A 12,650-nucleotide genomic window follows, 5' to 3' on the forward strand; every position below is an offset into this window, starting at 1 on the left:
TTTGCTGTCCAATTGCTCTGGCCAGGACTTCCAATACTATACTAAATACATAGAGGGAGAGTGGGCTGTCTTGTCTAGTCCCTGATTTAAGTGAGATTGCTTCAAGTTTCTCACCATCTAGTTTGATGTTAACTACTGGTTTGCTGTATATTGCTTTTACTATGCTTAGGTATGGGCTGTGGATTTCTGCTCCTTTTAAGACTTTTCACATGAAGGGGTGTTGAATTTCGTCAAATGCTTTCTCAGCATCTAATGAGATGATCATGTTTTTTTTCTTTTAGTTGGTTTATATGGTGGATTATGTTGATGGATTTCCATATACTAAACTATCCTTGCATCCCTGGGATAAAGACTACTCGGTCGATCATGGTGAATGATCATTTATGTCTGTTCTTGGATTCAGTTTACAAGAGTTTTATTGAGTATTTTTTCATCAATGTTCATGAGGGAATTTTGTATGAAGTTCTCTTTCTTTGTAGGGTCTTTGTGTGGTTTATGTATTTGTGTAATTGTGGCTTTGAGCTTCATTCGAGTTTCCTTTATGAATGTGGGTGCCCTCATATTTGGAGCAAAGATGTTTGGGGTTGAGAGTTCATATTGAGAGATTTTTCCTTTCATAAGTAAAAAGTGTCCTTCCTTATTTTTGGTAACTTTTGGTTGAAAATTTATTTTATTCAATATTAGAATGGCTAATCCAGCTTGTTTCTTGAGACCATTTGCTTGGAAAGTTTTTTTTCCAGCATTTTACTCAGAGGTAGTGTCTGTTTTTGTAACTAAGATGAGTTTTCTATATGCAGGAAAACGCTGGCTTCTTTTTATGTATCCAGTCTATGTCTTTTTATTGGGGAATTGAGTCCGCTGATGTTAAAATATATCAAGGAATCAAGGAATAAAAATTGGTGTTTCTTGTTATTTTTGTTGTTAGAGGTAGAATTATGTTTGTGTGCTTTTCTTCTTTTAGGTTTGTTGCAAGAAGTTTTTTTGTTTTTTGGTTTGGTTTTTGTTTTGTTTGTTTGTTTGTTTGTTTGTTTTGTTGCTTTTCCTAGGATGTATATGACTCAATAAATTTTTTGGCAGCTACATGTGAAGAGAAAGAACTGACTCAACAAAGTTGTCCTCTGAATTTAATTGTGTGCAGTGGTGCATATGATGACCTTAAGAAACATGCACAAATAATGAACAAATTTAAACAAAAAAAATAACAGACTATGACATAAAAAACAGTTTTAGCATTTTGATAAATTCTAGCTGGTAGAATTCTGTTTGGTTTCTTTTAAAAAATACTCTTTAATTCCCTAACAAGTTATTTGCAATTATTTATTTATTAATTAGATAGTTTGCTTCCCTTTATATTCACCTTTCCTTTATACTAGCACTTTACTACAAAGCAGACAAAAAAAGGAAGTCAAAGGTCTTGGGTAGAATTCTGCAGGAGGATGCTTATCTGTTAAGTGTGAGGCTGTGGGTTCAATTTCAAACACTGCAAAGTGGGAAAGAGAAAAAGTAGCAGGAGGGGAACAGCTGAATAAGGAAGAGTTAGAGGAATAAAGGGAGGGATTAAAGAGGAGAGACTAGAAAAAGAGTAAAAACTAAAGAAGGGATGAAGGAGTTGTAGGAAAAAGAGAAGGAAGAGAACAGGAGGACAAAGGGAAAGACACCCTAAAGATGATAGGATATAAGAAGAAACACAACCACTTTCTCCCCATTTTGGAACAGTGTGTTGCCTCCCACGATCTCCAAAACCAAAGAGCAAATGCAAACAGGATTTCTGAAAACCATATGGCTTACAGTTTCACCTGTGGTTTCTTCTTCCATGAAGAAGACATGAAACTTCAAGTGGAGGTCATTGTCAGTGTCAACCTTACAAAGGTGGCAATCCACTTTGCTTTCCACAGTTTCTTTCTTCAGAAAGGGAAGAGGTCAGGACAGAAAGAAGTTTGCAGTGCAGGGCTGAGCAGTTATGGAAGCAGGTCTTGTTTTTCAAGGTACTCTCAGATTGCTGAACCCTGAGATGGTATCTCTCGTCAGGCACACTTCCCAGATGTCAGCATTTAGGAAGGAAGCGCTATTAGGCAGTAAATGACATGGATTGTGGAGAACAACGATGGTGGAGAAGTTTAGAAAGTTGAAATAAAATCCATGTTTTCAAAAGGCCACATGGCTGTGTAGACTGGTGTACTGAAGAAAGACTTGTAAGTGATTGGTCCTTAAAGGTTTCAATTTCAAAATCCTTAGTCAGTATTTGGAAACATAGCTAGACATTGACTTTCTGTTTTCTATGACTTCAAATGGTGTTTCCTTTATGACCAAATGCAAGTGATCTGACCTTTTGGTACCTGCTTTGTCATCTCTAGATGTGATAATAGCATTCATCTTACAGAGTGGCAGTGAGCAGGAGACAATTTAACATGGCCTCTGAAATGCATTAAATCCTCAAATATTTAATAAAGTACTTACTAATCATGATGCTTAAATTGTTAATGATTATTTTCTCTCTCGGCGTGCTTTAAAATTAAGAGTACACATTTTGTCCTGAAGTTTAGCTACATTTAGAGAAAATACAGATACATTCACAACTTGTTCACACTTGTGGAAATCTCATAAAAACTATATATTGGCTATTTATAGTTACTAACATTCTGTAACTATGTGCATAAGGTCCCAATGCAAAACAAAATTCTCTGTGGTTAAAGATAAATGGTAGCCAAAGAGTCTAAGCACTTAGTGTTCGTGTTACACCAGATTTGCTATGTTTTTAGAGGGGTGTGTGTGTGTGTGTGTTTTCTACATATTAAGTACCAGTTCTAACCCACAAATGATTTGAAACTAAGATAAACAAATGGTTCCTTGTGAAATTCAGAATGAGAATATCCTACATCTTTCTTATACCTAAAGTGGTCTCATAAGTCCTTCCCATTTTGTCTGACTCTTCTGTAAAATCATTTATAAGATAGCATCTACATATTTCTTTCTTGCTCCCTAGGACATTAGTGTTTATTACAGTTTTCCATCTTCAGAGGAGCTGAAATATTTATGCTACTAGTACTGCAAAACATGATCACCAAAAGTGAGCAACAAAGCATCTCAGCCACCACCGTGAGCCTATTCTGGGCTCAAGCCTCTATGCAGCCTCTTTTCCTGCAAGATGCCAATGCTTTACTTTAGTACAAGAGCATTTTAATAGCTATGCGCTAAGTATAGTCATCATCAACATGAATGATGTAAATTGTAGGAAAGAACTTTTTTGACTTGGGAAAGCTCTGCTTTTTTTGAATGAGGAAAATGTGGCTATAAATCTCCTTTCTTAATTTGTCTCTTGTTTATCATCATGTGATCTGTCTCATACTCATAACATTGTTTTCTCATGAATATTCAAGAGTTCTTCACATGTGACTCAGAACCACTTTTTCTCTATTTGAAGAATTGAGCAATAATCTCATAAATACAAGTATACTTAGCTACAAAAATGAAATTTAAAACAGCATATAGGATAGAAGAAAATTACATAGCAAGTACACACCATTAAGTGGGCAAAATTAAAATATATATAAACTAGAAAAAGGTAGTACATTTGAAGCAATTTTGAAGGGAAATTGCCAGTAGGAACTACATATAACTGTATAACTATATATAAATATATATACATATGCACGCGTGTATGTATGTATACATATGTGTGTGTGTGTGTGTGTGTGTGTGTGTGTGTGTGTGACAATAGAGAGGCCTGGGGCAATATTCAATGATTTTGACATTGCCTCATTTATTCTTGATGCTAATAGGACAAAAACAAATGTTAACAAAGTTCCATTAATTAGGTAAGACAGTCCATAGATTTAGTAGCTTAATACTTTAAATCACTAACTGATTTTCAGTATAACTACTTAGTCCTTAAATAACTTTCCTTCTTCTTAGTCACTAACTATCCTCACGCAGCTCTATTTGACAGGATAAAGCAATGTGCTCAGTGATTAAGGGAGCTTATTGCTTTAGCAGGGAACTCCTGTTCTGTACCCAGCACCCACGTCAGGGTGCCATAACAACTGCCTATAATTCTGGTTCCAGAGGAGCTAACATCCTCTTCTGGCTTTTAAAATAACAAATTTAAAGTGACATTTACTATTTTTCTTTCTCTGTGAGCTTAAAGCACTGATACAAGAAAGCTTGCTTGCATTCCTTTTAAAGTGTGTTTTTAATTAGAGCCATTTCTTAAGCCCACTGTGCTTTACCTGATGGTACACATCACCTCCAACCATACCATCAGCAAACAGATCACTTCTTATCAGCAACTATCATTTGTGTCATATTAGCATCAAGAATAAACGAGGCACAATGATACCCATTGAATATTGACCCAGGCTTCTCATTTAATTACTCTACTTATGGATGATGCTTACTTGTGATATTAAGACTTTTTAAAAGTTAATGATTTAATGCTATCTTATAAAGCAAGAGTTTCTTGTTATAATCTACATTGTCTCATATGTATTCCACTAAAACCTCATTTGGAATTCTATTTAAATTCTATCCTTAATAAAATATTTTTCTCTTCTTTTTTTCTCTCTTTTTTTTCTAAATATTTCCCATAGGTACTAAGCACAAAACGATGCTAGAAGCACGCAATGGAAGTGGAACTATCAAGGCCTTTCCACGGGCAGGAATGAAGGGCAAAGGACCTGTTAATAAGGGAAACACGGGCCTCCAAAACAAAACATTTCACTGTGAAATATGTGATGTGCATGTCAATTCAGAAACACAACTAAAACAGGTACCATAAGAAAACCAAAGGGACACACTCTGAGTAGTCTGCGTATGTTTCCGTTCTTTAGTTCCAACCTACCCACCTATCCATGCACCCATCTACCTGTCCACCCACTCACCCACGCATTATTTCACCCACCTCCCCAGAAAGCCATTCATATAACCACTTATCCATCTACCCACTCACCTAAGTAAACACCTATCTGCTTCTCCATCAATTCATTCATCCACCAACCCATCTACTTATCCTTCCACACATCCATTCACACACTGTTCATTCACCAGGCTATTCAACTATGTCATCATCACCCACCTCCCAGTCTATCTATCCACCTACTCACATCCTCATTTATCTTTTATTCACTGTCTTTACTTTAGCATGTGTTTGTCGTAGTTGTTGAGGGAATACTGAAATGCAGTGGCTAGTAAATAAAATCTACTGCGAATTGTTGGCTGTGAGTTTGTCTGCTTCTTCTGGGGCTACTTTTCGAGCAGAATGAATATTAGAACTTTCTCTCCATGCAAAATAATTAGTTTTATTTATGTTTACTTAAATACTTCCTTTCATGCTGTGAATCTTTATTGTATGTCCTCTCAGGGTTTGTATTTATTGTTTTGAATATCTAACCCTTCATTGACCTGCTGATGCACCCACTAACAATGGACAGTTATTTGTGCTGCAAATGCTCTTCTGAGGAAAACAGTGCTACATTTCCAGCGAAAGGTTCATATTGTGTTGCGGTTGTCTACGGATAATATCTTGCACCTTACTGATTTTTAGAATTTAAGGAATTGACATTTGGCTGCACAAATGTGAGGCTATGCATTGGTACAGAAACACATTCGTGCCTGTCTAGGCATGTTTGTTTATTTGCACATACAATTCCTTCAGACATCCTTTTCTCTGTAAATACTTTTGAGGAGACGTGTGGAGTGATAAGGCAGAGACAGGCGAGAAAAGAAAATTGTTATTTCTTTAAAATACATTAAAATAAACAGCGTGAAAGGTCAGGATCCAAACAAGGAGTGTACACTGCCACTTTCCTTTGTTGTTGTGAAACTTGCATGAGATATGCCTTCTCTTCTACCAGGTTAAAAACATATGTGTTTGTGGAACGTCTCGGACGCATTGCTTTTACAGCTGTCATTTTGCTTACTTTCAATAGCACATTAGCAGTCGAAGGCACAAAGACAGAGCCGCTGGGAAGCCTCCGAAACCTAAGTACAGCCCCTACAACAAACTGCAGAAGGCAGCACATCCACTGGGGGTGAGTCACACTTTTGCTTTCCTAAAAGAGAATGTGATAAATTTTATGTCCTCCGGTTTTCATAAGAGGTACGTGGGGTGGAGGCCATCAATTACTACATGGAACACGTGTAATAAACTGAAGGCAATAAAAGCAGTGAGCTTCGAACCCTGCCTCCAAAATGGAATCCTTGCTTACATGACCTGTTCCAGAGTTTACTATCTTACTACCTTTAACCTCAGCTCATGTGTTTAAGCTCAGATTTGTCCCTGAGCACATACACTGAAAAAAGAAGGGCAGGCTTTTGTGTCCAGTAAGCAACCATTTAGAATGTGGTCTTGATGTTAGGTAAGATGCTCAGAAAGCATGTCAGAAATAAGTCCTCGAATTGCTGAGTTCAGGTGTTCAGGAGAAAAGCATGAAATTCAGGCAATATTTCTACCCTCCCGTATTTGTTATTTTAAAAACACTGTCTCAGTGCTATGGCTTGGATTTTGTCTGATGATGCACTGAAGGACATTAAATGCAAGACAACTTTTAAAAATATCCTCTCCATAATACATCAAATATGTTTTCTAGAGAAGAAAGCACGGAGCTGTAACTAATGTCATTTGCTGCATGACAGTTGCTGTATATATAAAGTTTAGCATAACGTTCCTTTGTTCTTTTCCTCAAGTCAGGAAAAGTATATGGCGGTATATGTTTCAACTAACTTGCAGAAAGTTATGTTCCTCTCTGGAAGATGCTTAAGCATGCTCGGTGCTCCATTGACAGTTACCTTCAACTTTCCCAAAGGACACTTCTACACTTTCCATTTCCGATGACTTTCTGCCAACACTTAGCTTCGCGGTTGCTCACTACTGTGTTTGCTCACTACTGTGAGTTGCTCACTACTGTGGTTGCTCACTACTGTGAGTTGCTCACTACTGTGGTTGCTCACTACTGCGAGTTGCTCACTACTGTGTTTGCTCACTACTGTGAGTTGCTCACTACTGTGGTTGCTCACTACTGTGAGTTGCTCACTACTGCGAGTTGCTCACTACTGTGTTTGCTCACTACTGTGAGTTGCTCACTACTGTGAGTTGCTCACTACTGTGGTTGCTCACTACTGTGAGTTGCTCGCTGCTGTGAGTTGCTCGTTACTGTGAGTTGCTTGCTACTGTGAGTTGCTCACTACTGTGGTTGCTCACTACTGTGAGTTGCTTACTACTGTGGTTGCTTACTACTGTGAGTTGCTCACTACTGTGGTTGCTCACTACTGTGAGTTGCTCACTACTGTGGTTGCTCACTACTGTGAGTTGCTCACTACTGCGAGTTGCTCACTACTGTGTTTGCTCACTACTGTGAGTTGCTCACTACTATGAGCTGCTCACTACTGTGGTTGCTCACTACTGTGAGTTGCTCACTACTGTGTTTGCTCACTACTGTGAGTTGCTCACTACTATGAGCTGCTCACTACTGTGGTTGCTCACTACTGTGAGTTGCTCGCTACTGTGAGTTGCTCGCTACTGTGAGTTGCTCACTACTGTGGTTGCTCACTACTGTGAGTTGCTCACTACTGCGAGTTGCTCACTACTGTGTTTGCTCACTACTGTTAGTTGCTCACTACTGTGAGTTGCTTACTACTGTGGTTGCTTACTACTGTGAGTTGCTCACTACTGTGGTTGCTCACTACTGTGAGTTGCTCACTACTGTGGTTGCTCACTACTGTGAGTTGCTCACTACTGTGTCCCACCATTTTAGATTCCAATCACAAACTCTAAAACGTTCATTCTTGATCATTTTTAAATTTCTGCTCTTTGCAGGTAAAATTGGTATTTTCAAAAGAACCTTCAAAGCCACTGGCTCCCAGAATTCTCCCAAACCCACTGGCCGCTGCAGCAGCTGCAGCTGCGGTGGCAGTGAATTCCCCTTTCAGTCTTCGAACTGCTCCAGCAGCCACCCTCTTCCAGACCTCTGCACTGCCTCCAGCCCTCCTGAGGCCAGCTCCTGGACCCATTCGGACGACCCACACTCCCGTGCTCTTTGCTCCTTACTGAGTTCCAAGCAGGAGGTGTTGTACTGCAATAATTTTTAAAACAACAAAATGAAACTAAAATCAAACAAAAGAGAACTATGCAGCATTTATTTATAGTTTAAAGTGTATCTGAAGAGCCAGGACTTTTGATAGCAAAATGAAAAGATTATTTAAAAAAATAAAATAAAAAAGTGTCAGGGGTTGGGCTAGGGGGAGGGGAGGCGTGGCATTTTTTTTTCCAAATTAAAGCATTCTTCTTGAACGTTAATTGTTTTAGAAGTTATCGCCAACACTGACTCTTAGTGGTATCTAGCGCTTCCAGAGTCTCTGTGACTGTGCATTTTGGGCACCTGTTTTCCCTGCATTGTCTTTTCTGCTTTATGAAACAATTATACATTGTTTAAGGGCATTAACTGGTTCCAATGTATATATAATATATGATAATTTACTCTGTAGATTATAATACATATATGTACATATATATATATATATATATATACATATACATATATATATATATATATATGAAAAAGGCAACAAAAACAAAAGCAACACTGTGAATAGTAGTGCCCTTGCTGGTCCTCTGGCCATGACAGCAGTTACTGGGTATGTACCCGAACAAAAGTAGATACAGTAGATGTCTTGTCAAACAATAGTGCTGTGTCTCAATTTATGCCATTAGGTTTTAAAGAATTGCAAAAGGTAGAATGAAGAGCTATTTTATACCTAAAATCAGGAAAACAAACAAAAAAGAAATAAATGAAACCAGCAGATGGTAAACTGGAAACCTCCATGGTCAGTGACCATGTCTTGTATGCTGAGAGGACGGGCCACACCAGGAAAGACACTCCAACATCAACTATTAGATTCCCACTGGGAATACCTCTGCTGGAGAAAGTGAACTGTTTGCAATGCCAATGTCTCTGAAAGACGATCAACCCATGTGTCATGGGAAGAAGTAAAAAACTCAGAATTGTTTTATTTTAAACACGAGCCCTCAGAATCTCAGATAATGGTGTGAAATGAACGCAGATCAACAAAAGCAGAAACAGCTTGTCACCTGCAATAACCCTTTATGTCATGCCAATAGAACCATAGCAAAGTATTTCTGCTTCAGATATGAATGTGTGAATACAGATGTAAGCATGAGCTATGGCTGTGTTCATTGTTAACTTTTCCCTATGACATGACATACTTGAGTTCATTGCACACCAATGGTATGGCATTTACAATGTGTATGAGCAAGGTCCCCTGGACCATCCTTTCTCCAGTGGCACTGTGAAATAAGAACTGCTTCTGATATCTACCACAGAGCTGAAAGAAGCAAAAGTTTTATCTTTTAAAGAAATGTATCAGGGGAATATATATACATGTATATATATGTATATATATATGTATATATATGTATGTATATTGTATATATGTTAGAAAGATTAAGAAATTAACTTATAAAAAGAAAATCTATATAAGATGATTCTATAACTCATTGTTACATGTTATCATTAAATTGGTAACAAATGGCATGAAATAGCTTTGCCTTTAATTTGTGATAAATGCAGTATACTTTTCTCCCATAGAAAGCTAGCTTGCCCCTATGGGTAGGGTGGGGCTCGATGCAGACAGGTTATTGCATCCAGGAATTATAGTCTTCAACAAGAGAACAAGAATGAAACATATACAATCAGCCTTCTGTGACTTAGAATTAAAAATGAAAATTATTTTTAGAAAGGTTTTATAAATACTGTAAAATGATAGGGACTGACTGAGTGTGGCCTTCCTGAAATTGCTTTTATTTCAATTGTAGGAGTCCTTCAGAGAGGAATAAAGAATTAAGGAGTCCCCGGAGGAAGAGGTGTTTAGTACTTGTCATTTATCTGTGAAGAATATGAATAGTGTGCTCGGTGCTGACTGTTGATTGTGGTCTTTAGAGGACTTTTCTAGTGTCTAGCTGAAGAATTTGTCATGTAACTGTATCTTTAAAGCAGCTGACCACACATATCTGTTACTTAACAAAAAACTAAAACAGCATTTAAAAGAGGTGGAAAAAGAAAGATTGTAAAGAAAACAATGAAAAGTGAAAGAGAAATGAGAATAAGAAAACAGAATCATTCCTTCAGACCGTTTAGACATAGCTGCCATTGAACGTAGTGATTTCTCATTTACAGTCTCTGCAAGCACTGCCGACTGTTTTCAGCCAGTGCTTGGTTTATTCATTTATTTATTTATTTATGTTTTGCCTATGAATGGGGCTGGTAGACTGGTGGTCTTAGTTATCCCGAGTTTGTTATCATGTGACCAGCAGCTTCTACTTGTGTTGGATTTTCATTTTTTATTTGATTGTTCACTGTATTTATTCTGTATCTCAGCCTTTCCACCTGACAATGGCACTTGTGTGTTCTTCCACCACAGTCTCCTTAAAATGTGCTTCTGTTGTTACTCCCCATGCTAACAAAATGAAGGGAGCAGCCGGCGAAGTCGGGGCATGTGGGTCACGTGAAGTCCTGGGTCACAAATGTTGATAACTTTAATGGTTTGCTGTGAACAAACAAATCAGCCATATTTTCTTCATCAGCCATATGAGAACACTCAGAAATACCTGGACCCCGTCTGCCTCACTTTGCAACGGAAACACTTTTGTTTAAATGGTCTCTTAAATTGGAGTTCTAAGAACCAGTTGTCTTTTATTCACTACCTAATAAAGGATGAAGCCTAACCATTGAACTTCACGTGGCTTCTCTGTGACTCCTTCCTTTTGGCTCTTTTTATTTATCTTTACTCATTCAGCATCTACTGTGGTACCGACTGTTACAAAGCAATAGCTCATTCCCTGGGGAGCATTTTTCAGGAATAAAGATGGCGGGTCCATGCTATTCTTGTGGTTTAGGGGTAGAAGTATGTTTGTGTGTGTGTGTGTGTGTGTGTGTGTGTGTGTGTGTGTGTGTTTTGGTGTTTGTTGCAAGAAGATTAGTTTCTTGACCTTCCTGGTGTGAAGTTTTTCTCTTTGTGGTGGAGTTTTCCATCTATTATTCTTTGTAGTGCTGGATTTGTGGACAGATAAGCTGAAAGGTTCTGAAACCCCTTGGAAAGAACAAAATTATCAACTATCCAAACCCACCACAGGTCCCAGGAACCAAAACACCAACTAAGGAGTTTGCATGAAGACCTATGGCTTGAGGTACATATGCAGCAGAGGACAGCATTTTGTGACATCAATAGGAGGAGAGGCCTCTGGTCCAGCAAAAAGGCTCATTTTCCCAGTGTACACCAAGGTGCTGAGGTGGGACAGGGTGGTTGGGAGAAGGAGTACGTTCATGGAGGCAATGGGAGGGGGGATGATGGGATGGTGGGAAAGGGATCTGAAACGTAAATGTAGAGAATTTCCAATAAAAAAAAAAAAGATTGTGGGTTCAGATTCATTAGCAATAGTACTATGAAAATCCCAAGGTGGTCTGATTTCAGATATATATATCCCTTTCTATGCATATATGATACAATGAATGCTTAATGGTTCATCTGAAAGAATATAAATACATTGCAAGACCAAAGATACTGCAGACAGCATTGTACCACTTTTCCTGAGTATTTAAGACAATGGAAGAAGATGTCAGGGCACGACTGTATGTCTGTTTTGTAAAGACAGCTGATGAGAACTCTGAACTATTAAAATAGTCGTTTAATATTCCATAAGCAAACACAGTGGGTTTTGGAAGGTTCCCTAGCTACTACCTCATTAGAAAGGACTGCTATCTTTATGTGCTATTAGAACCTCTTACCATTACAATAAATCATAACTACGTGACACAGACATAACTTCGTAACAAGAAAATGACTAGTGAAGATAAAATATGTATTTAGAACTCAAGGAGATAAAAATAATAAAATGAAGATTTTTGAAATTTTGAGAAATACCATTTTCAAGAAAAGTTATAGAAGGGCTGGAGAGAGAACTCTGAGTTCGTGTCCCAGCACTCACACAGTGTGACTCACGACAGCCTGTAACTCCAGCTTCAGGGAATCTGAAACCTCTGGCTTCTAGGAGCAAATGTACTCCTATGCACCTCTGCCACGTACATACACATAATTTAAAATAATAAAATCAAACCTTTAAAAAGATAAGGTAGAAGTCACTGTGTCTATGTCTGTGGACTATAAGCTACTAATCAAATGTGGTTCAGCAGCTTGTTCTACTTGCAGCTCAAGTTAGAATGTGTATCATTATGGCTCTCTTCATGTTTCAACTTTTCTAAGATCATGAGGTCTGGGGATACAACTGGTAGACCAGTATAAAATGCCCAACATGTGTACATTTCTCAATGTGGCGTCTAGCACTGTGAGAACACAGGGCATGGTGGCTTATCATGCTAGCGCACGAGAGGCAGAGGCAAAGGGCCAGAAGTTCAAGGTATAAATGACATAGAGGGGCTGCATGTTGAACTGACTCGGAAGAAAGACAAACAGAAACCACAAGTGGAAAGTGAACAGAAATCTAAAGGTCTCTCTCTACTGAGACACCAACACACGGCTCTCTGCCTTTCTGTATGAAAGCATGAATGGGACTATATTAATAAGTATTTTTATACAAGGCATATACATGACAAACTGAGCTTCCAGGGAGCTAGGGTCAGTTT

At 38.3% G+C, this 12,650-nt stretch overlaps 1 protein-coding gene across 1 annotated transcript in view; it reads left to right on the plus strand.

Moving 5' to 3' along the window:
- Positions 1-8,044, plus strand: part of ZNF385D (zinc finger protein 385D) — a gene marked incomplete at its 3' end in the record, with an annotated part of 344,731 nt that extends 336,687 nt beyond the window's left edge. The window contains exons 6-8 of the mRNA XM_080925977.1: positions 4,587-4,765; positions 5,925-6,026; positions 7,811-8,044. Of these exons, the coding sequence (XP_080782103.1) occupies positions 4,587-4,765; positions 5,925-6,026; positions 7,811-8,044 (515 nt within the window). The remainder of the gene's footprint in view (positions 1-4,586; positions 4,766-5,924; positions 6,027-7,810) is intronic.
- Positions 8,045-12,650: the final 4,606 nt, after the last annotated feature.

The sequence above is a fragment of the Micromys minutus genome (assembly GCF_963924665.1).
Source record: "Micromys minutus genome assembly, chromosome: 12".
Taxonomy (NCBI): Eukaryota; Metazoa; Chordata; class Mammalia; order Rodentia; family Muridae; genus Micromys; species Micromys minutus.